The sequence below is a fragment of the Zea mays genome, chromosome 9 (assembly GCF_902167145.1).
Source record: "Zea mays cultivar B73 chromosome 9, Zm-B73-REFERENCE-NAM-5.0, whole genome shotgun sequence".
Taxonomy (NCBI): domain Eukaryota; kingdom Viridiplantae; phylum Streptophyta; class Magnoliopsida; order Poales; family Poaceae; genus Zea; species Zea mays.
In genome coordinates this window covers 4,157,639-4,183,283 of record NC_050104.1, presented here as the reverse complement: position 1 = coordinate 4,183,283, position 25,645 = coordinate 4,157,639, and the positions used below count along the sequence as shown (strand labels likewise).

Sequence of the window (25,645 nt, the reverse complement as noted above, 5' to 3'; positions counted from 1 at the left end):
GGTAGTCTCCAGCAACCTTTCCAGCCCGGGACGGTGCTCCGTTTCGGGAGTCTTAAGTTCATGTCCCTCGACGGCAGCTACGACATGATACTCCTTCCCCCGCCGTGCGACAACAACAATGGCGGCCGACAGCCCGCCCGTCGGCGGCGGAATCGACGACGTCTTCCCCGTGTGGTGGAAGAACGACATTCGAGCTCACCCCGCCCTCTCCCTCGCCGACGGAGGAGGAGGCGGGGCAACCAAGGCCAAGCAGGAGGCGGCACCTCGTCGGCTGTCGAGCAAGTCGACGGCGCCGGCGCCCCAATGAGGGGCGCGTCGGGCATTGACCTCGCGTTTGAGACGAAGACGAGCGTCGTCTCCCCGCAACACGCCAATTCCGAGCAAACGGACGACGCCAGCGCGCTCGCAAAAGGCTTGTTGGGCGTCACCCTCGTACCTGAGACGATGGTGCAGTCAGTCCCTGACGTGACTTCGTCACCGCCCGTCGACCAGGAGGTACCCACAGGTTCCCATCTCACGCCCTTTGGATTCAGCCTCGACCCACCAAGCGACTTCGCTCTGGCGGACGCTCTCGTAGAGGCGAGTCCAAACCCTCTGGGGTTTCGTATGCGATCATCCTGGGACCGGCTCGCGGATGTCTCGACCTACGGGCCCCCGGGGTCCGAGGAAGATGACGAGCCCGACTTCTGTTGGGATTTCTCCGGACTTGGTAACCCCAGTGCCATGCGGGACTTCATGACCGCATGCGACTACTGCCTTTCCGACTGTTCCGACGGTAGCCGCAGCCTCGGCGACGAGGACTGCGGCCCAAGTCGTGAATGTTTCCACGTCGATCTAGGGGGTCCCTCCAAAGGCAACCATCTCGGTATGCCGGAGAACGGTGATCTCCCTAGGCCTGTGCCTCACGTTGACATCCTACGGGAGCTAGCTGTGGTCCCCATTCTGGCGGGGGGTCATGACCCACAGCTCGAACAAATCCGCGGGGTGCCGGCCAGGCTCGACGAGGGAGCAGGAGCACTTGAGCCGATCCGCCGGGACGTCGGGCAGGAACGGGCGGGCCAACCTCCAGCCGGAGAAGTGCGCCATCTACCCAGGGTATCCAGCACCGCATCGCCGACGACATCAGGGTAAGGCCGTCGCCCGCTTCCAGTGGGGTCGGCCAGAACCTGGCTGCAGCAGCAATGCTTCTCCGTGCGATACCGGAGCCATCAACCACCGAGGGGCGGCGAATCCAGGGAGAGCTCAAGAATCTCCTGGAGGGCGCCGCGGTCCGATGGGTCGAGAGCTCCGCCTCCCGAAGGCAGGGGTACCCCTCGGAACATCGCGCCGCGACTTCCCGATTCATGCGGGAAGCCTCGATCCACACCGGGCGCACGCGCAACACAGCGCCTGCGGCCCCAGGTCGCCTCGACAACGAGCACCATCACCGCGACCGTCGGGCCCACCTCGACGAGAGGGTGCGCCGAGGCTACCACCCCAGGCGTGGGGGACGCTACGACAGCGGGGAGGACCGGAGTCCCTCGCCCGAACCACCCGGTCCGTAGGCTTTCAGCCGCGCCATACGACGAGCGCCGTTTCCGACCCGGTTCCGACCCCCGACTACTATAACAAAGTACTCGGGGGAGACGAGACCGGAACTGTGGCTCGTGGACTACCGGCTGGTCTGCCAACTGGGTGGAACGGACGATGATAACCTCATCATCCACAACCTCCCCCTGTTCCTCTCCGACACCGCTCGCGCCTGGTTGGAGCACCTGCCTCCGGGGCAGATCTCCAACTGGGACGACCTGGTCCAAGCCTTCGCCGGCATTTACTTCATAGAGAAGGTGGAAAGGTCTTCTTGGAGAACACATTCATTTCCAGTCTGCTTAAGCGTGATGGCGACCCTAAGGTGCTCTTAAATTGTAAGGAAGACACAATTGAAAAAAGGGTGGACAACTATTTACAGTCTGGCATGGTTGACCTAAAACTCATCTCATTTTTAATATATGTAATATGTAATATATTGGTGCACAATACTTACAAATTAATGTTAATGTATGTTCTATGAAGGTGTTCCTTCCAATGAATATAGAAAATTTTCACTGGTACCTGGCAGTTCTGAATGCAAAAAAAAGTGAGGTACATGTACTCGATTCTATGGGACAACAAATAACGGATCGCCGAGACCTTTATACTACAGTGAGTAATCATTTCTTTTATATTATGATTATTTCATCATTACATTATTTGTTATCTATAAATCTTGATATGTTTTATATATACACATAGTTAAAAGGTCTAGAAAGACAGATTAAACATGCAGCAAAACATAAAGAGCTTTACCAAGGCAAGTGGTCGAATCTTGATGTTGCATCATGGCCAGTTATAGAGAAGATCACAACACAAATGCAAACCGATGGGTAAAATTCATGTGACCACAACTCTACAAAATTGGTTGTATTTATTTTCATATATATACATAGAAACTCACCTGATCTGTTAAATTTCATATTAGGGTATCTTGCGGGCTATGGATGATAAACTATATGGAATACTGGACAGGATCCTCCCTATCTGATAACGTAACTCAGGTAGAGGACGTATATTTATTTATAGGAACAATGTTTCTTTTGTTCTAATTTATATACTTGCAGGATGATATAACAATGTTTAGGTTTAAGCTACCTGCAATATTATGGGACTCGAGATTAAACACAAAGAAAAGACATCAAAATCTTGACCACAATGTGGATGAAGATGGAGAGAGTTCAAGTGATGTTCAAATAATCGATACTCCATGTGAGTTATCTAAATCGTCAAATACATCACATCAGATTGAACCATATATATCTCCATATGTTCTGCCTGCTAAAGTAACATCAACAAACACGCAAGAACTGATGTTTGTATTATGCACATATATCATGGGGATAGACAACGCCAAATATTTAAAGTAAGTTAATTCTCATTTAATATAGTATATGCATGGTAAATATTCAACACATATGTTCTTCCTTTAACTATAAAAACAATTGTTCATTTAATAGGAAACATTGGATTCAGAGCACTAAACCTTATCCAATTTCTTTAAGTCTTCAAAAACTTAAAGATATATTGGATGTAAATAAGCCGATGGATACAGATTGTTTTAACATGGCTGTTCGTATGATCGCATGCAATGATGCCTTATTCTTGTTGGAAGACAAATACCACTACATGGATCTACAGTTCTGTGTAAGTTGAAGTAATTAGTCTTTATTCATATAAGTGTGTTAATTATATCATTATTTTACTAACAAAAAGTAGTCCATAACTAAATTTGGTCGAGACTGTAACACCCGGGTTTTAGTGGTCCAAAGCCCGGGCGTAAACATAAACACCAGGTGTGCTGGGACCAAGTCTCACACATATGATGTATAGTGGCACAGGATCGAATGTCACATCTTTATATATAACAGGAGTTCTATACAAAATAAATAATTACATTATAAGGAGACAACGGTCCAGCAACCCAAAGTTGACTGGGAGACGACGACCTAGATCTCTCACGAACTCATCGCAGCATCCTCCAAGCGCCTCATCCTGCGGTACCTGTTCTTGACCTGTGGGGGGGGTGTGAGACAGCAAGAGTGAGCTCACATACGTTCATCGCTCAACAAGTTGTGGGGAATAATGTGCATGAACTCGCCAAAGGTGGGAGCTCACGTGAAGTGTAAGGCTTACCAAAGAGGATGGTTAGAGCTGAGCATTGCTTTTAAAGTTGGTCAAAATTTTATTAGCAATTACTAAGTATAAGTAAATACCAACCCAATTAAATAGTAGAACAGAAGTAACAACATCACCTGCGATGCAATGCATATGACAAATTGAATTTAAGTTCCATAGATTAACCATGTGAGGGTCCGAGCTGCTCATGACCGTGAGCACGGCTAGTATACCAGTTTTACACTCTGCAGAGGTGGCGCATCTTTACCCACAAGTCATGTTACCCATCTGCCAAGGGATCGCGACTTCCCATACACCTCTACCGAGGAGGCGAGGCAGGGTAACACTACGAGGCCTTTACAAAGTTCCACTAGCTTCAGAAAACCCGCTACAGTTTATAGGAAGCTCCAATGCAGGAATCCCTTGCAGGTCCGCCATCACAGCAAAATCCTCCCGAGGGCCTCCCCAGGAATCCCTTGCAGGACCGCCATCACAGCAAAATCCTCCCGAGGGCCTTCCCAGGAATCCCTTGCAGGACCGCTATCACAGCAAAATCCTCCCGAGGGCCTCCCTACACTGACCACTCCCCTACTGCCCTTGCCCCTTTCGGGTAAGGTAGTCTTCCACTAGCTTTCCTAATTAATCGGCCAAGGGCGTCCCATTAAACCCTTGTGGTAGCACTGTTTTCCCGGGTGGTTCTCCATGTTCCAATTAACATAATGATCTTATCATGAACAGTGATAATAAACAGATAATAAAAGTGTGATCATGAATAATGTATCTTCATACCCAAAACCACATAAAGCACTAGCAAGTACTACCCAAAAGGTTCAGTGGTAAACAAGATATAAAGATAGACAAACTAGGGTAACCTATTGGGTCCCATCAAAATTAACCTATGCAGATCATTATGATTAATCAGAACATGAGTAGGTAAAAAGAAGTGATCAAGGGCACAACTTGCCTGAGACTTGAGATTCCAGGTACCAGGATGATCTTCAGGTGACTCGTGACCTCACACTAGTCGTAGCAATACAAACAAATACGGTATAGGCAAAATTAACATCACAACAAACATAAGAATAAACTGAGTAATAATAATCTACGCGTTGCTACGAGACTAACGCAGCTGGAACGAGTCAAATCGGATTTAGAACGAAGGAGATACGAATTTCCTAAGGTTTTATGTATTTGATACGAGATTAGTTAAGAAATAAATTTTAATATCATTTTCATGTTAAAACAGAGGTGCTATGTAATAAACAACATTATTACAAAATCTTAGGAACTGGAATGAAGTAATTTGGAGTTCATATGCATTTTCTATGAATTATTGAAGTTCTAGGGTTTATTTTCATATTAAAAATCCAATTTCCAATTCATTTAATCAATTTAACTCGGCTCTGGACTGGGCGCAATAAATCTGAGAAAGACAGGGGCCTTAGCGCAATTTATCTGAAGACTCAGACTTAACCCCCGCGCGGATAGCGGGTTGAATCTCTAAAACCGTAAGGGCTCTTTAACAAAAGTGACCCGCGAAGGGGTACGGTTTGATCCTGGCCGCCCGATCAGGCGCGGATGGCCCAGATTAGATCGCCGCTCCAGTCGAACTGGTACGCGCCGGCCACCGTAAGATCACAGATCTATGGCCAGAAGGCACTCTCCCCAGCATTAACCGCGCTAGCCATTGGATCAAGATCGCGTGGTCGAGATTACGCTCAACCGAACCGATACAGGGAGGCCAATCAGAGCCGTCCAATAGGGATCTAATGGCCAGGATCCGACCCACCAAAGGAGTACGTGTTGATCTAATCCACACCGCCCGTAAGCGATCCAATGGTCCATACACCTTCACCTACCTCCCGTGCACAGGCAGCTGGCAACGGCGGCGCCATGACCGCAGCTAACCAGACCCGAGCAGGGGACCGTCAAATATGTTTCTCGTCGAGCTACACGCGGGGAAGACTAAGGCGAGACAGATGGGAGGGCACTCACCGCTGACTGTCGTGCAGGTGCCCACCGACCATGATGAGCTGCGGATCCAGGGCGAGGGAAAACTCCGATGAGAAATTCCCATCCACCCACGGCATCACGAGCTCCAATTCGACTTCGATTATCATCCCCACATTCTGGCGACGCTACTTGACCGGAATCCCGACCCCGAACGCCCTTCCCCATTGGATTCGCCCTAGGCGGCTATTACCTCACTGCGTATGGTGGTACAGCGATGGAAAGGGGGGGGCGGGGACCCGGTTTTATACTCCAAGAGGTGCGCGAGATCTCCGGTGTCCCATGGCCACGCAGGGCGCGGAAATCACGGGTTGTTGGGGGATTGCCACGAGATCCGATGGGCACGGCAAGGTTGTGCGGAGAATTCCGTTTCCTGGGCACGCGACGCGGAGGAGACGGGTCTGCCACCAGGGCCCCACGCGCCAGCGCCCAGAGAGTTAAAAAAAAAACAAAGAAGGCGCGAGCTGATGGGCCAGTGGGAGGGAGGAAAAACAGGGATTGGGCCGAATACGAGGTTGGGGCCCAGTTAGGGTAGTTTTGTTTTATTCTTTTCTTTTCCATTTCTTTTTCCCCATTTCAAATTCAATTTGAATTCAGATCTAATTCAAACCTTTTGACCCTTCCTTATAATTTTATATTGTGCCATTAAAGTACTGACTTTAAGGATACTATTTTTATGTATATATTTTCTATAAACTCTATGCTCTTTCCCTTTCTTTTCTATATTCTCATGGTTTTATTTTCAAGTTAAACTTTAAATTCTATGGATCCATTGATATGCTATTAATGGTATATTTATTTTATTAAGCACAAATGCACATCCAAATAAAAACTCGGCATGATGCATAAATTTTAATAATACATCCTTTTATTACTTATTTGTTTTTGAATATAGTGTCCACATGTGATGATGCATAAAGGTCAAACCCATATAAAGAGGAATTGTTTCTCTATTGGTATTATTTCTAGTAAATTACAAAGTGGGTGTTACAGAGACCCTCGCCTTCGTGCAAAGCCAGATATCAACATGTTGGCAAAATTATTAGAATGTTGGCCTGACATGGAGTACGATGTTTCATATTGCAAACAAGTAAGCTATACTCTTCATCATTTTTGTAATCTTGTTTTTCTCTTACTTGAACTGTTTTTTTAACTTGCAGATTCTATTGCCCTTTTCTTTCATGGGTCACTTCACCTTATATGTACTTAACATGGACACTAGAAGCATCTATATAATGGACTCCATGCCTATATCATCATGGTTTAAGGGTGATCATCCTAGCATGCATTATATCCATAATATACATTATATTGCCAATAATATGAATGCTGCCATGGAATTGGCCAATCCTACATGGAAAGACGATATTTATATGTGGCGTCGTATAGTACCAACATGGGTTCCAAGAACATTAAACTGGTAATATTTTTAACCCGAACAACTTATTAATTTTGTCTACATATATGTAACAACGTATTATTTTAATTTGTAGGGATTTATCTGGTTTTCTTGTTATCAACTTTATGCACGATTGGAATGGTATAAGGTTACCCTGCATTTGCACTGTGAGTACCCTATTTGTTCTAATACTTTGTCAATATTGTTCTTCTATAATTGATTATTAATCGTGTTCTATGATATGTAATAATGAATGTGCAGAATGGGAATGACCTGAGGACCAAATTCTTAGTAGAATTATTGAAGTACAAGGACAATGAATCCAAAAACAGTATTCCAGAAGAAATACAAGAAATTATTAGGCACATCAGATAGATATGATTTTATTTGTAATGATACTCAACTTATTATCCTAATTAATTTTATTGCCTTTTAGGTTCGTAGTATCGTTAGGAACATTTGCCAACATATATTTTAGTTATATGTTGCAAATATGAAGGCAATTCAAATTTCTGTACTTTCAAAGATGCATTGGTGTTTTAGAAGCTTCAGCTTATCCTACTGTAGTATTGTGCTTAAAAGACTCCTATGGGTTTCCATCTTTTTATTGGAAACGAAGTACCATACTATTGTACTGTACAGTGACTTACAGGTATGGAGGGATAGGGCTCATCACACCTTCTAGCTTCGTGAGTCAAATGATTTTATAATTATTTCCTTTCTATGCTTCTATTCTTATTTTGTGCTAAGCTGAACGGTGCTTGGTTGTAATGAGCACAAAGCGATCTTTCTAGCTTACTCGAGGTAGCAGGCAACTGGCGACTGGTGAAACCACAGACTGGTGCCACCAAAGTGGAAGAAATACACTCAAAGAACCATCCTGTCAGTCTCCTTGTCATAGAGCATTCACCTTTTCTTGCAGGTAACTTGGGCTCGACTTACTGACACGAGCAATAGTCTGATAATGCTACAAGACACCGATGTGCAATGGTCGCCGCTCTCTTTGGGATTATGCAAAGGTCAGAGAAACAAATAGCTATATTTTTCAAAGAAAAAGAAAAAAAATAAGAACAGGTATCCTACTGTTTCCATTCTCTTATTATGATTTATGATGTTAGGAACAACTAGATAGTGTTGCCGGCAAAGCACCAATACTATCACCAAATATTATTGCCCAATTTACTATAAGAACACAGAATCTTATTCTTGTAATTTCCTAAATCCTAACGAATAGGAAAAGAGGGTCACCCAACTTACAAAGTCTTTTTTGTTTGCATAGGATTATCTGTAATTCTGAATGAAAATTTGTGTGGCACCGTTGAACAGCTAAAGCTAAGCAGGGAGTGCCTTGCCTGCTCCTTCTCTGTTGCAAGCCTACAAGGTAACATAGTTCTACTTTGCACGTTTACCAGATTGTGGATCTCTGTAGTAATGACATATTTCTTTTCTAACATTATGCTGAAAACCAGGTAGCAAAGGCTCCCGGTGGCAATGGCGGAGTATATGCTGGTAATCTCTAAATTGTGATGCGGTAAATTATAAATGTATGCTATTAATGTTAGTCATGACTTTCTGCTTGTTTTTTTTCTTTGGTTGTAAGAAGGCTTATCTTCTTATCGATTTCTCTGACCATCTCCAAATAAGTGTGCGAGTATACCAACTCTTTGACCCTCTATCTAATATATGACTTAATGAAGGGACTCATTTGGATTTTCTTTCAGCTACGTCCTAGGTGCTGTTTTTCTTCAGCTCTGCCAAGTTTTGCAACTTGCAGAACATCCAGTTGTTCAGTAACTTGTAGATCCCAGTCTTTTCATCCATCGTTTTACAAAACGTAAGCTAATGACATATATGTTGCATTGTATATTTCATCTGTTGGATCTGCTAAATGTAATGTGTGCTGCGAAGGGTTGAGGTATCCACCAATATTTATATGTTGCAACTAACAAGATCCTTATGTGAGGATTGGCTAGAATTATTTCTCCTATCTTTGTATATGGGTTTGATTATTTGAAGTTTTTACAGTATATGTTGGTTTTGTTTTTAGTTTTGCTGGGAAGAAGAAATAATGATGTCTCGGACACAGCTTTACGCATTGTAGCTAGCATGAAGAGAGATTGGATGCAGGTAGGTGTTTCCCTTTCTTTTGTCCTTCATAATTTTTCTTTGACAAGGCTGTGATTGGCTTTACTGCCCTGCTCTATGTTCCAGACTAGGAGGAAGCCAAGCGGATTATGTGGTGCAGCATTATACATTGCTGCACTCTCTCATGGGTGTAATTACACCAAGGCAGATATTGTAAGTCTAGATGCTCATGGGATATCTCGAACTTATTCAACAAATCAATATTATGTATGTTCTCTTTTGTCGACCTATGACCTTCTGTTTTATACTTTAGTGATGGCATCAACTATGTTTTACATTTGTAGGTCTCTGTTGTGCATGTGTGTGAGGCCACTCTAACGAAGCGATTGATAGAGTTCGAAAATACAGATTCTGGCAGCTTAACAGTATGTTTCTTAACTCTGATCATGTGTAGTACACTAATAAACAAGTACCAACCTTAGGATTTAGGAGGTGATAATAATGTGTGCCTTATGAAGAATATCTTGCTTCTATTGTCATTCTTAATGTATGTTATCATCAGTGCATTTTTAAACAGTTCTCTTAAGATGTGAACATGCCTATATCTTCATGCCCCTTTGTTAGATTGAAGAATTTCTGGCAACAGCTGATGAATCTAATGAAGAGCCTGTTTCAAAACATTTGCCCAAGTCTGGAGAAATTCTCTGCAAACACAAGGAACTTGAAGAGCTAAGCTGGGAGACACTGGAACTTCTTGTGGTACCTCATATATTCAGGTAAGCAAAATTTTATTATCTCCCCATAACTCGCTTCGTAGTATGCATTTATATTTAAATTTAGGCACATGAATTCTAGAAAATCCCTAATTTCATAAAAAGTTTGGTAAATGTACACATCAATTGATAGTTATCCCTTTTGTTTCTTTCACCAAATATTTCTGATTTACAGGTGGAAGTCATAGCTCCTGCTGTAATAGGTACAACCAATGTGTTAAAAGCTTGCTATGAAGCAAAAGTTAAGCGAGTTGTGGTGGTGTCTTCATGTGGAGCTGTGTATGCTAATCCTATTTATCCGAAGGGTAAGGTGTTTGATGAAGACTGCTGGTCAGATGAGGATTACTGCAGGAAGGAGGTGATACAGTTTTCCTTCAGTAAAGCAATGGTGTTGCTTGACTTGGTGGTTTATGTTTGTTCATCATAAACTTCCTGGTATAGCTTTCCTAAATAAGTACTATATACTATCCTGCAGGATTGGTATTTAGTTTCCAAAACACTGTCGGAACGAGAGGCTCTTGCTTTTGCAGCAAAAACAGGGCTGGACGTTGTAACTGTTTGTCCGTCATTAGTATTTGGACCTCGGGGTCGGTGTCATGTTCCCGCGGATCAACCTCGATGGCCTCGTGCCACCCGCGCCGGCGCCGACACCGGCCAAGCGGGAGCCGGACGCGGCGCTGCCCGTGGCGAGCCTCACGGTGGAGGAGGCGCGCAAGGTGCTGCGAGCCACGCAGATGGAGGCAGCGCGCGGAATCGGGAGTCCGGCGCCGGCACCGTGACGTACGCCGACTTCCTGCGCCTCTGCTGCGACGCCGCCGGCCCGGACGCGGGCCCCTCCGTCGCGCGCGCGCTCGACGAGTCCAGATCCGTCATCGTGCTCGGAAAGACCGTCTTCCTCAGGCTCGACATGGTACGATTCTCGCCCCCCGTCTCCTTATCTATATACTACTGCATCCTGACGGCCATACTAGCGAGAATAATGATAGCACAACTGTAGATAGCATGCAAGCAAGGCAACCCAACACTGTGGTGATGGAAAAGTTGACTGGGTATAGAAATGGCATTGTTTCTGAGAAACCGATGGTGCAGAACAATCTTAACCAAGGGGTGGCAGAAAAGTTGACTAGGGATAGAAATGACATTGTTCCTGAGAAATAGGTGGTGCAGAGCAATCTTAACCAATGTAATAATGAAGATATCCCGCTTTCTGGAACAGAAATTGAGATGGTAGGTTGTGATAGTGAGTGTATTCACTTCAAAATGTGAAAATAGAAAATGAACTTTTGAATCCATGCCTTAGCTTTACTAATCTCCTTTCCATTTTTTTCATGTGCAATCTAAAGGAGTCTTACGAACAAGAATCATCTGACAGCAGTGATGAAGAGTGGTCCACACTTAGCACACCACGAAAAACAAAATGACAAGGCAACGAAAAAGTATCACTTACTGAATCAGGTATATAGATATAACTATTGTCCAATTTTTATTGGAATCACTTTGTGCTAACAAATCAGTCCAATTAATTGTAGTCTGATATAGATTACAGTATTGACACTGCATTTTTTTTTTGCAGAAGCTGAAGGAACATTTTGAAAAAGATCCATATCCTTGCCATGCAACAAAAGAGGGTCTGGCACAAGAGCTAGGACTGACATTTAATCAGGTATTACTGCTTACCTAACAATTTTGTTCTACATTATCATTGGGCTGTTATTGTTCCCTCATCTTAATATATTTTCTTCTAATAGATCAGTAAGTGGTTCTCTGCCACCCGTCATTATTCAAGAGTTGCTGTTACCAAGAACCAAAAATACCCAGGAGAAAATACTACTGAGAATAATAGTAGCGCAATCTTTGATGGTATACAAGTAATAGAACCCAATTTTGGTTTGATAGATAAACCAGATGCAGATACAAATGACATGATTTCTGAAAAGTTGATGGTACAAATTAATCTTAACGAAGGCATTGAAGAGGATATCCCACCGAGCCAATATACTACCAGGTGTGAAGAGAAATTAACTATGACTCAAGCTGCCATCTCAAGGGAAGCTGGACCTCTAGGTTATGATCCTGGAGAAAAAACTTTCTTCAGGTCAGTTCAAGGATTACTAGCTGTGAGCAGAGTGTGATAATGGCTCCTAGCGCTATCGCAAGAGGAGTTGGTCCACCAGGATATACGCCTAGAGAACACCAGGGCAATGGGGCTCCATGGAATACAAGCTATGAGCGAAGACCGTTTACGAGTCCTGCGACTAGCTCAAGAGAAGTTAGACCTCCAGGATATGGGCCTGAAGAAAACCAAGGTAGTGGCATTTCCTGTAATACAAGCAGAGAGCAAATATTGTTTATGAGCCCTACAACCATCTCGAGAGAACTTGGTCCACCAGGATATTTGCCCAGAGAAAACCAGCGCAGTGACACTTCATGGAATACAAGCTGCGAGTCGGGACTATTTATGAGTCCTGTGACCACCTCAATAGAACATGGTCCACCAGGATATGGGCCTGGAGAAAACCAGGAGAATGACAGTACAAGCTGCGAGTTGAGAATGTTTACAAGTTCTACAACCGAGAAGTTGGCCCACCAGGATACCAGCAGGGAGTGTTTATGAGTCCTAAAACCATCTCAAGAGAAGTCTGTCCTCCAGGATTTGGGTCTGGAGAGAACCAGGGCAATGACACTACATGGTACATGAGCAGCAAACAGAGCGCGTTTACAAGTCCTACAACCATCTCGAGAGAAGTCGGTCCGCCAGGGTATGGACAGGAAGATCAAGGCAATGGTGGTTATTGGAACACGAGTTGTGAGCAGGGAGTGTTTACGAGTCCTACTACAAACATCTCAAGATAAGTCGGTCCGCCAGGATACGGGCCCGGGGAAAGTCAGGGCAATACCACCTCGTGGATTTCGACCTGCCAGCAGAGAATGCTTGCAAGAATCCAGAGAACTGGTGGCTCAAGGAGTATGGACTTGGAAGCCTTTCCATCGGGATACAGACCTGGTGGTGCTTCATGCATGTGCATCGTTATAAAATCAAATACAGTTTTGTGGCGCAGTTTATCATGGTTGGGCCATTTCTGAATATGCAAACTTTATGAACTGGGTGATAGATTCTTTTCCTTGTGCAAACATTAACATTTGGGATGTTTTCATTATGAGGTTGACAGGTTGTTCAACTTTATCATGTGCTTAGTGAGTTTTGCACTATTTTATCTCTTGGTGCAAATCTATATCTTAAACAAATGGCAGTTGAAAGCATTTGAATACATTTCATTATTTGTACCTGTCCAGGTTGCTCAAAGAAACAGTTTGGACATTGATGTGGACCTAGCCCTTGGCTTTGCCGCACACTATGGGAAGATCGAAACCATGGGATGCTTGGTTGAAGAAGGTAATGCTATTGGCTTTCTTGGCCCTTTGATGCGTGCTACTGAACGTGGGTGCCTCCAATGTGGCTGACAATGCCACTGCTCGAGAGAAATCAGGAAATGCAGAGGCGAATGGGAAGGATGGGCATTCGAATGAGGAAGACCTCCTGAAGTATAGGCCAAACCCAGATATGATGGACACATACTGGTCCTGATGGTCAGGTGATGTTTTTCACTTCCTTAATGATTCTATACACTTGTTACATCGCTAAACAGATGCCAGATGCTTCCTTTTGTGCATTCACAAACACCGTACATGAACATTACTTTGTGAAATGACTACAATAATTAATAACTTGTCCGCACTTGCAATATTGGAACATATCAGTTGGTTTAGCGCAAATATCAATAAGTTCTCATATTTGTGTTCGTTCAACTTCTCATCCACCAATCACCAATGTGGTACACTTGCTACTGTGGCCACTTGAATATGCCGGTTCAGTGAACAACCTTCGGTCAACAGGAGTGCTTGCTCGTGTGTACTTGAACATGCAATTCCTGGCGCATTCTTCTGTAAGTATTTAGTAATACATGAGAGTAGCAAAGAGTTTAACCTCTAAGATGTCTTCAGATACGAAAAATGAGTAAAATGGTTATCTATTATTATCCATCTAAAGAATACATGTAATACATGTAAGTGTATGTACTCGTCATACTAAGGCTCATGGTATTAGTAGTTGTTGATAGGATAACACTCATTTTAGCTTTTACTAATTGTCGTCAAAACACTGCTGCAGTTAACGAAGCGGAGCACCTGAACTAGCAGTCACGTCTGCAATATACACACCAGCAAAACACTCCTGTAACACTAAACAGTTCATGCATATCCTTGACTGAAGATGATGTTGCAAAGGTTTCAGACATCAGCTTTGGCGTTGACAAGAAACAAGATGACGAGTACAATGCTCCTGATGAGTACAACGCAGTGTATAAGTTTGCTTTGTACTGCTTGAGACCATCTCTGGAAGGCGTTCATATTTTGACGACGATGTGCTCCTATATTTTCCTTTCTGAATACCAAATTCTTTAATGTGTCCTCTTGTGTGGAATCAAGTTCCTAATTTAGCTAGAGCAATACTTGAAAAGAGGAATCACAATTAGTTGTTTTTCATGTGATTGTATAACAATTTCTCGTAAATGAATATAATGCTGACTAATTTACTGTTTGTGTGAATAGGTGTTGGCAAAATCTTCTAAGATGGTTCCTGACTAATTTATATGTTCCCGTTGCAACGCACGGGCACTGACCTAGTATAATATATAAGGTCGTTTGGTTGGCGCCTCGTCTTGTATTGACCCTAAGGCTTATTTGGGTGCACGCCAATGTAATCCATTTTTTGGAAGGTATTTCATTGTTAATACGTTCTGACCTATAATGATTTGGAGTCGACTGATATCCAGATTTTGAACATGATCAAAGTGGATCGGCACTCCAAAACTCTTCTAGTCACTATAAACAAACAGTAATGACAATCATGTAATTCTAAATACTACCTGACGACATTATTATGACGAAGAAAAACACTTCTTCCAGTGGAAGAAAATCCAGCGTCTTAATATCTCATTTAGGGCTTGTTCGGTTAGGAGTGAATTGAAGGTGATTGGAGGGGATTAAATCCCTTGCTAGTCAAAGTTGAATAGGAAAGGATTTAATCCCCCTCAATGCTCTTCGATCCCCATGCAATCGAACAAGGCCTTAAGGGGATTACTCATGCCACTCTAGGCGATCGTAGTGCCATCCTTCTCTAGAAGGATCTCTCGACTTCTTAGCCTCACTTTGAAGGAGTTCATATCGAACATGGTACCTCATGACCTTTTCTATTTGCCCCTATCCGATGAAGCTTACTTACAATTTAATCAGCTTCTTTTTCTCTACCATTGTTTACCAAATCAAAGTATGGTTGGGGATGTTTGGTCATATTTATGGGGTTAATCACCATATTCTTTGAGGAAGGCTTACACTTGTCCGATGGGTACTAATTTACCACATCCGGTAATAAGATGGTTATTGGCTGCCTTATCATTGTTAAAACATAAAGTATTCTTTTGGCTTTTGGTTAACAACAAGTTGAACACTAGAAAGCTTATTCGTTGGAAAAACTTCACTCTAGATACCTATAATTGTGAACTATGTATTGTATACAAAATTGAATTGGTGGATCATCTTTTTTAGATGTTGTTTTATGAGGTGTTGCTGGGAACAAATATGTGTCTCATTCTCTAGGCATGTCCCATATTCAAGCCATAACATCGATAAAGGACAATTTGGGAGTGCCATTTGCAGTGGACATCAATATCCTTATGACATTGGGCTATTTGGAGGCATAGGAAGGACTGGTTCTTTCAAGGATTCGACCCATCAATTCATAATTGATGTACCCATTTCAAAGAGCTCTTCGATTTGTTGTTACATAGAGTGAAGAAGAAAAATCTAATCTGCATTAGTAATTGGATAAGTTAGTTAAATTAATCTTGATGTAATATAGTGTTGTTGACCAGTTTGTGGGCTGCCAGTATCAGAGGCGCCCAAGGCCGGCAGTAGGTGCAGGAAAGGGTTACAGGCATAAGAAAGGAAGGAATCAGCGTAGGAAAGGAATAAGAGGTTAGAAGGAATCAAGGAAGGTTTGGATTGAATAAATCAGTTCGTCCAATCTAGGACTAAGTTGTTAGGAAGTTGAGATTTGATATTACTGTTTCCAAATATCTAGGCTAAGTAATAGGAAAGTTTAGGTGGCTCATCATCTATAAAGCTAGCCAATAGTTTGTACTAGGGATCTATCGAAGAAGTTAATCCTTAGTGGATAGCTACTTTGGTCGCCCAGGCTCATCTAGTCAGCCACAACACTAGCTGCCCCCTACCCCCATACCAACTGTGTTCCAACTCTCAAGCATGTCTCCTTCTCTGCTCACCCTTGAGGAGTCCCTAATGACATATCAATTTGGTATCAGAGACACCTCCGGCGTCAACAGCAATGTCTGGCTTTGAGAAAGATCATGAATAGCCCTCCATTGCAGACACCCTACGCCAAATTCTAGACCAACAGAACATGGCGTTGGAACAAATCACCACCATCAACGGGCGACTGACCGCTCACGATGCCCGGTTGGCACGCATGGAAAACGACAAGGAGAGCCCCTTAAGACTAATGTCGAGCTCCAGTAGCCCACTAATCTTCAGATGGCCATGAGTTTGGCGCGACCATACAAGCGTCCGCTGGAGGCGACTACAAGTGACTGCCGACCCTAGCCAGACCTCGGTTCTGGCTGTTGGGCATTGACGAGCTGGCGATAAAGAGGGAAAATGGGGAGTACTACCACTGCCTAGAGAAGTACACCCCTAACAACAAATGTGCTGGCAAAGGGGTGTTCTTGATGGAGTTGGACGACACTCGATGTGGCAGAACCTCACAAGTTATTGGACCCACATGCACTTGTCCTTGTCTCAAAAACCTCAGATTGCTATGCATGTGCACAAGATAACTTAACAGGATCCGTCCGATTGGCTCAAGGACAACGGGATCGAGCTCGCGGCAGTAAGCGATGACCACGCGACACGGCAAGCTGGAACAGAGACGCGTCAACATAGGACTAGATTCGGCGAGCAGCGACGCGGAGAGTAAAATGAGGTTGCGGCCGGGCGGGCTCGAACACATGCACACGCAGTGTTTCACCGTCCCCAACGCGCGCGTCACGGACAACAGCGAAGAGCTCGGCGCGGTGGCCACGGCGAACGCCAGGGCGCGCGACGAGCAGAAAGCGCGGTCGAGCAGCAGCCTGGGCAAGCAACCCGGGGCGCGTGTAGGGAGCTTGGCCGGGCGTTGGGGCTGGGCGCCGGGAGCAGAGCGCGCGTGGCAAGCTGGAGCGGGAGAGAGAACGGCGTAGCGTGCGGCCGACGAACAGAGGGGAGAGGGAGGGGCTTGAGCACGCGGCGAACCAGGCGAGCGCAGGGAGGAAGAAGCTCCACGCGCAGGCGCCAGGACGAGCTTGGGAGGTGGGCGCGCTGGAGCCGAGCGCCAGGAGGAAGAGGCCACCGGGCACAGGAGGGAGCCGCTCGGCAGGGCGCTGGAGAGCCGAGCTGAGGGAGAGAGAGCGAGCAGGAAGGGAGCGTGCGGCATAGAAGCACGAGCTGGGCACGAGCAGGCAACAGGACGCGCGGCAGGGAAGGAGGAGCAGAGGTTGGGGCGCGGCACCAGGGCGAGCGCTAGGGAGCTTGCTCGCGGCCATGGGCTGGGAGAGCGAGCGGAGGAAAAGCTGCGCGCGTGTACCAGGGAGCAGAGCTGGGGCGTCGCGAGGAAGAAGAAGTGAAGCTCGCAGGGGTGAAGACACCAGGGAGCCGAGCGATCCCGGAGAAGAAGACCGCACATGAGAAGGATAAAGGAAACAGGGGCGGTGGCTGGATTTTTCTTCAGGGTTTAAGCGGCGGCAAGAAGATTTTTTCCCCGGCAGATGAACGTGCGCAGGTAAAAATCTGGTGAAGATAAGCCTCACGCGAGAAAAATTAGCAGGAGGCGGTTAGAAAAATATTTTCCCTTTTTTCAGATTTTCATAAATTTATAGATATTTTTGAATCGAGATTTTTAGCGACGAACAAAGAGTCGATGCGCAATACGGCAAACGGCCATACACATTATTTTCTCGGATCACGAAACGGAACATCCGAGGTTTACGATTCTGAATAAATTTCGATTAGATAATTTTCGTGACTATTTCGGCCACGATGTAAATGGACCAGATCGACACGAGTTCGACTTCAGTATTTTAATCTGCGTGATTCGACTAATATTAGCCGAAACCATATCTGCTGATGCACACGCGATTTTGTCGTCAAAACAGCGTGCAGAAGGATAAATTGAATCATATTCGTGCGCACGATTTCACTCAGACGACGCGCGATCCTAATTATTTTGCCCCTAATATTTTAGTCGTCGAGTTCAAATGAATTTGTTCGGGATAAAATCATCCGAGTGAGTCAGGCTTCCGAAGTCATATTCGCGCGAGCGATGAATTTTAAATAGTCACCGGACGCACCGATTTTCGGAACGACTATGTTCCGAACAACACGAGAATTTTATAAGAGCCCGGATAGATAACAATGTGTGGAACTCACGACAGATGAAATAGATGCGATATTAAAATCACGATAGATGAAGATGTTTAAAATTTAGCATCTGTTTTATCCACTGATATTACGCGCTTAAATCCATACTCGTTGTCGAGCGGAATATAAACACCTGGGGTGTTACAGCCCTCCCCCCTTAAAAGAATCTCGTCCCGAGATTCGGAGCGAAAGACTTTCAAGAGTAGAGAAGCATGTAACCCACGTCCATATGAGCGGTAATCATAAGACAGTCCTGAGCGAAGGCGAGTGCCTCAGGATATGGTTTCTCTAATGGATGTAACATATTTCGCCTTAGGCTAATTTAAAAATGTCCACCAATAGAGACAATATCTGCCAGAAGAACACATAAGGTTCCATGTGTGCAGTTTACTTTTTCTGATGACACTGTACTATCTGAGTCTGTTGAGGGAGTGGCAAATACGCGATCTTACCCAAACAGAATCAGATGCACCATCTTGGGTAAAACACACACAAAGAGGTTTACCAACAAGTGGTTACAGTAAGTTCATAGCACACGAGACGAGTGCGGATGTCGAATATCATCACAATTAACTCGCGTTAGCTAGAGAATCCAAGTCCAAGAGAAATGGTAAAGACTCGGAAAATATCAACGAAGAGATCCGTTGATGTTGACTTTGTAACCAATCCATTTTATCAAGCACTAGGCATGGCTCGATATGATCACACACGCTGGAAAAGCACGCGTGAGACGGTCAAGGCGTGACTAGAGCGATAATTAGGTGGTTATTGGTCGACTTAACTTAACTCTTCTGAGTACTTTCTTAAAATAGGATGAACCAAAGTGAGTTTAGACAACTTGATAAAACAATCTCTAAACTCAACCTTCGTTCATGAGGCAGTTACAAGTTAGTCAAAACCAACTTGTTGAACTACTTTTGACATTGAACGGGTCCTCTCAGTACCATCGGTAAGCCAAGGGTTGAGAGTTCACTCTTATTAACAGTTGTTCATGCATTTGGGCAGGAATGCATTTGGTCTGGTTGCTCATCCGTTTCTTCATGCGATATGAACGGACTTGGTTCGGGAATACATGGATTAAATGAGAGAGCGAATGAACAAACTCCTGCATCTCAGCAGCAGGGGAAATCCATTCTCCATTTTGAGAGCTAATCAGTTGTTTTCCAATACTAAAAAGCTCCAAGGCTGCACCTTTACAACAAAGCATGCAAAGGGAACTTGTATGAGTAGTCACTACCAAGATCAAAAGAAAAGAGACCACACATAAAAGTGGTATGCCCTTTTTATCCAACAGAGATGATAGATGTTGCTTGGTCACTTCACAAACAACATAGAGATTGTTTCAAGGGAAATGTTTACGGAAGATCACACATCAGTGTAGTTCCACAATTGTCACACCCGGATTTCAGGGGCACCAAGACCCGGGCGCGAACATAATCACCAGGTGTGCTAGGACCAAGTCTCACACATATGATGAATCATGGCACAGGATCGAATGTCACAAATTTACTATATAATAGGAGTTCTATACAAAATAAATAAATAATTACATTATAAGGAGACAACAATCCAGCAACCCAAAGTTGACTGGGAGACGACGACCTAGATCTCTCTCACGAACTCATCGCAGCATCCTCCATGCGCCTCATCCCGCGGTACCTGTTCTTGACCTGTGGGGGTGTGAGACAGCAAGAGTGAGCTCACATACGTTCATCGCTCAACAAGTTGTGGGGAATAATGTGCATGAACCCGCCAAAGGTGGGAGCTCATGAAGTGTAAGGCTTACCAAAAAGGATGGTTGAAGCTGAGCATTGCTTTTAAAGTTGGTCAAAATTTTATTAGCAATTACTAAGTATAAGTAAATACCAACCCAATTAAGTAGTAGAACAAAAGTAACAACATCACCTGCGATGCAATGCATATGACAAATTGAATTTAGTTCCATAATTTAATCATCAGAGAGTCCTGAGCTGCTCATGACCGTGAGCTCGGCTAGTATACCAGTTTTACACTCTGCAGAGGTGGTATCCTTTACCCACAAGTCATGTTACCCATCTGCCAAGGGATCGCGACTTCCCATACACCTCTACCGAGGAGGCGAGGCAGGGTAACACTACGAGGCCTTTACAAAGTTCCACTAGCTTTAGAAAACCCGCTACAGTTTATAGGAAGCTCCAATGCAGGGTCCTTGTATGACCGCCATCGCAGCAAAATCAACCAAGGACCTCCCTACACTGACCACTCCCCTACTGCCCTTGCCCCTTTTGGGTAAGGTAGTCCTCCACTAGCTTTCCTAATTAATCAGCCAAGGGCGTCCATAAACCCTTGTGGTGGCACGTGTTTCTCAAGTTAAGCTCTACGTTCCAATTAACATTAATGATCTTGACATGAACATAAATAGAATAACAAAATAACTGGAACATAGATATAATAAATAATTATCCCAAATCCATGTAAAGCAATAGCAAACTACCCAAGTGATTCAGGGGTAAACAAGGTAATGAGATAAACAATCTAGGGTAACCTATTGGGTCCCATCAAAATTAACCTATGCATGAATAAATGATATTAAAGAATATTATTGGGTAAAAAGTGGTCAAGGGCACAACTTGCCGGCACTTGAGATTCCAGGTACCAACTTGCTTTTCAGATGACACGTCTCCTCGCGCTAGTCGTAGCAATACAAACAAACATGGTATAGATAAAATTAACATCACACCAAACATAAGAATATACTGCATAATAATGATCTACGCGTTTCTACGAGACTAACGCAACTTGAACGGATCAAATCGGAGTTAAAACGAAGCAGTTACGAATTTCTTAAGGTTTTATGTATTTGATACGAGATTAATTAAGAGATTAATTTTAATACAGCTTTCATGTCAAACCAGAGGTACTATGTGATAAACAATAATATTATAGAATTATAGGATTTGGAATGAATCAATTTGGACATCATATGAATTTTCTATGATTAATACAAGTTCTAGCATTTAGTTTTACACTAAAAATCCATTTCTAATCTATTTTCTCTGATTTTCCAACTCTCTAGGCTGGGCGCACAATTATTAAAGAGCACAGGGTCCCCGGCGCTAAACAAACCGAGACACAGAATACTGAGATATGGATCGCGGGTTTAAATCTAAATAGTCCAGGGGCTCAAGTGAAAATCTCTCGGGCGAAGGGGTATGATTCAATTCTGACCGTCCGATCAATTCTGGATGGCCCATAGCCATTCCCCTCCCAACTCTAATCCTGGCCACATGCCCGCAGATCAACGGTCCACGATGCATCCTCCCCAGATCCCCTCCTAGCCGTCAACTACCCATCCCACGGCTGTCAGGCTTCTTCCCCAGACGACCAGAACCGGCGGCGCCAATAATCCCCGGCGGCGCAGCCCGCCGGCGAGGCCACGGTCGGCGCCCTGGTGCTCTAACCCGCAAACCGACGGGCGCTATGCTACGAGGAGTACAAGGCGAAAGCGTGAAGAGGACCATACCGCGAATCGCGCAGCCGTAAGCCCTGGCCACGACGCATGGCGGCACCGCCGCGAACCATTTGCTCCGGTGAGCAATTCGCCGCTATCCCGGGCACCACAATCACCGTTATCGCCTCCAACAAATTCCAGGAACGTAGTAAGATCACCTGCGCCGGTCACTGCTGGCACGGGAGCCCACCGACGACGATTGCTTGCGGCGGCAATAGGATTACCTGGTGGCTACGCCCTTACACAGCGGTGGTGGCGGTTTCGGGGTCGCGATTCCGCTAGTGCGAGGGTCAGGTACCTACCTATTTGTACCCGGGGCAAGAGCCGCAGCCAGCCGCCAACCTACAGGCGAGAATCGCGGCGGAGTCCACGGCTGCACGGAGATCGGCGCCCAGTTGAGATTGGGGCGGAGTCCGTGTGGAGGAGGCGAGCTGGGAGGAGACTCCGCCCGTGCGACCCACGCACTTGTGATGGCGTGCGCGGATTCTATGGAGTTTGGCCGAGGAGATGGCGGCAAATCTCAACAAACCCGACTGTTACGGTGACCGCGTTTCCCGGATTTCGCATCGCCCACCGCGACCGAGCTCGCCCGAGCCGAGCGGCGAAGGAAGCGGGAGGTGGGCGCCTGATAACGAGAGCCCACAAGCCAGTGAGCACGCCGTTACCAGAGGAAGCCGACAAGTGGGCCCCGCGCGTAAGTGAGTGCCTGCGGTGGGACTTGGGCTGGCGCGAGGTGGGCTGAGACCAGTTCCTGGGCCGCGCGCGCTTCTATATTTCCTTTCTGTTTTTCTTTTTATTTTCCATTTCCCATTTCAAATTTAACCATGATTCATCTTTGAATTTCAAGCAAAACTCTAATGTGGACAGAAATCCTATCTTCATATTTATTATTATTACTGTTACTTTTATTATTTTTATTATTTATCTTCCTCCTCACCTTTTAATTCAAAAAGGAATAAAGGATTATGATAATTACCTTTCTCAAATTCTTTACTATATATATATTTTGTAAATTGAGGTCAAATTAAGTCTTGATTCCTTTGTTCAAACAAAAATGCTCATCACAAAATCATCAGCATGAGATGCATATTTTTAAACTCATTTATTTTGTACTTGACCAATGTAATTCCATTATTTGAATATGCACAAATAGAAGGAGTTCAAATGATCTCCAAGGTTTCATAAATTCTCAAACACTAAGATTAATTTTATTTATTTATTTATTTTCCTGATACAAATTTTGGGCTTTACAAATCCTACCCTCCTTAACAGAAATCTCGTCCTCGAGATTTGTAAGAAAAGGGATACATAAGGATTGGTTTGTGATTCGGCTTTTAGTCTATAATAGGTTCAAGATCCAGAGTTTCATATTTTTTTATAGACAATAGTGGGTGATTAGGAAGGCCTGGGTATATATAAGTATAGTCACTTTATTATGCAGGATGAAAGATATCTTTAAAGCATATATAGTTTTGGGTAAGGAGTGGGGTAAGAAAAGACTCCATCCAAGATTGTGGATGCTGACTCATCTTGGTGATCTCACTTGATCCTTGAAGAATTGAGTTGGTGCTCATCCTTTCTTGATGAGGTTGATCATCTTCTCCGGTCTCGTCTCATTGATTAGGAGTTAGTGTATATTATCGGGCTGGGGAATATGGTTAAAATAGATATGGGTGAGATAGACTACATGATATAGGTTAAAAGTTTGCTTGATGTTAGGTGGGGATAGGCAAATTATGCAATCCATCATGACTCTATTGGCTAGGTTGGATCTTATGCCCATGGTTGAGTTGGTCTAATGTGCGAAGTTAAGTTAATACCTGGCTAGTAGGGTCTAATCTTTTCTACCAGTATCACTAATCCGTTTAACTAGATCACATTAGATTAGATTAGGCTCTAGAGTAGATTGGGTATGACTAGATTAGACTAGTTAAGATCTAATTAATTTGCATTAGATCATGGTGGTTAAACTAGGGCAGATAAGTATGCTTATTAGGATAGGATGGATTCATAAAGATAAGATAGAATCTTTTGAGGTCAGTTATATCTATTAGGATGAGATAAAATCTTTTCAAGATAAGATGAGTCTATTAAGATAAGAGAGTATCTTTTAAGATAAGATGGAGCAATTAAGATAAGAGAGGGTCTTTTAAGATATGAGGGATCTATATAAAATAGATAGACTTTAATGGAGGATAAACCAGGTTGTTTAGTTATCTTATGAATTTTATTTATTTATATTTATACCTATATGTATATGCAGATGTAATTGTGGATATTGATCCACAACCCATCACACTCAATCAAAGATCCAAATCAGAAAAATATCATAAGAACAAGCATTCAAGCATATAAATAAAAAAATAGTTTTGTTTTTGTTCCTAAGATTAGGTCTCCTATTCCTAAAGGTCACTTTAGGCACATGATTTCAAAGTGTGAAATCCACATTTGTCTTTAGAAGGAAAAGGTAAGAATAATCAGAGTAAAACGAAAATAGACGAGAAAAGATCAAGATAAGTTTAGAAAAGAATCAGAGTAGCAGAGGTAAGTAGACAATGGTTGTCTAGTTCTATCTAGGTTTCGTCCTACAGTCAACATTCCTCTGATACCACTTCTGTCACACCCGGATTTCAGGGGCACCAAGACCCGGGCGCGAACATAATCACCAGGTGTGCTAGGACCAAGTCTCACACATATGATGAATCATGACACAGGATCGAATGTCACAAATTTACTATATAATAGGAGTTCTATACAAAATAAATAAATAATTACATTATAAGGAGACAACGGTCCAGCAACCCAAAGTTGACTGGGAGACGACGACCTAGATCTCTCTCACGAACTCATCGCAACATCCTCCATGCGCCTCATCCCGCGGTACCTGTTCTTGACCTGTGGGGGGTGTGAGACAACAAGAGTGAGCTCACATACGTTCATCGCTCAACAAGTTGTGGGGAATAATGTGCATGAACCCGCCAAAGGTGGGAGCTCATGAAGTGTAAGGCTTACCAAAAAGGATGGTTGAAGCTGAGCATTGCTTTTAAAGTTGGTCAAAATTTTATTAGCAATTACTAAGTATAAGTAAATACCAACCCAATTAAGTAGTAGAACAAAAGTAACAACATCACCTGCGATGCAATGCATATGACAAATTGAATTTAGTTCCATAATTTAATCATCAGAGAGTCCTGAGCTGCTCATGACCGTGAGCTCGGCTAGTATACCAGTTTTACACTCTACAGAGGTGGTACCCTTTACCCACAAGTCATGTTACCCATCTGCCAAGGGATCGCGACTTCCCATACACCTCTACCGAGGAGGCAAGGCAGGGTAACACTACGAGGCCTTTACAAATTTCCACTAGCTTCAGAAAACTCGCTACAGTTTATAGGAAGCTCCAATGCAGGGTTCTTGTCTGACCGCCATCGCAGCAAAATCAACCAAGGACCTTCCTACACTGACCACTCCCCTACTGCCCTTGCCCCTTTCGGGTAAGGTAGTCCTCCACTAGCTTTCCTAATTAATCAGCCAAGGGCGTCCATAAACCCTTGTGGTGGCACGTGTTTCTCAAGTTAAGCTCTATGTTCCAATTAACATTAATGATCTTGACATGAACATAAATAGAATAACAAAATAAATGGAACATAGATATGATAAATAATTATCCCA

General features: G+C 44.0%; 1 protein-coding gene, 1 long non-coding RNA gene and 1 pseudogene across 3 annotated transcripts; all 3 read left to right on the top strand.

Moving 5' to 3' along the window:
- The first annotated feature begins 2,346 nt into the window (after positions 1-2,346).
- Positions 2,347-2,911, top strand: LOC103637812 (uncharacterized). Of its 2 annotated transcripts, none has more exons than XR_558377.2 (3): positions 2,347-2,402; positions 2,498-2,573; positions 2,657-2,911. It is a non-coding gene; the product is annotated as an uncharacterized lncRNA (long non-coding RNA). The 2 variants fall into 2 exon arrangements; XR_558376.2 differs by having other exon boundaries at positions 2,637-2,911.
- A 5,913-nt stretch (positions 2,912-8,824) lies between these two features.
- Positions 8,825-10,142, top strand: LOC103639667 (transcription factor IIIB 90 kDa subunit). The gene is made up of 6 exons (XM_008662406.2): positions 8,825-8,930; positions 9,144-9,223; positions 9,308-9,394; positions 9,526-9,606; positions 9,806-9,957; positions 10,130-10,142. Exons 2-6 carry the CDS (start codon positions 9,203-9,205, stop codon positions 10,140-10,142), a joined length of 354 nt encoding a protein of 117 aa, XP_008660628.1. The 5' UTR covers positions 8,825-8,930; positions 9,144-9,202.
- Positions 10,143-10,339: 197 nt separating this feature from the next.
- On the top strand, positions 10,340-14,632 carry LOC109942270 (uncharacterized; annotated as a pseudogene).
- Positions 14,633-25,645: the final 11,013 nt, after the last annotated feature.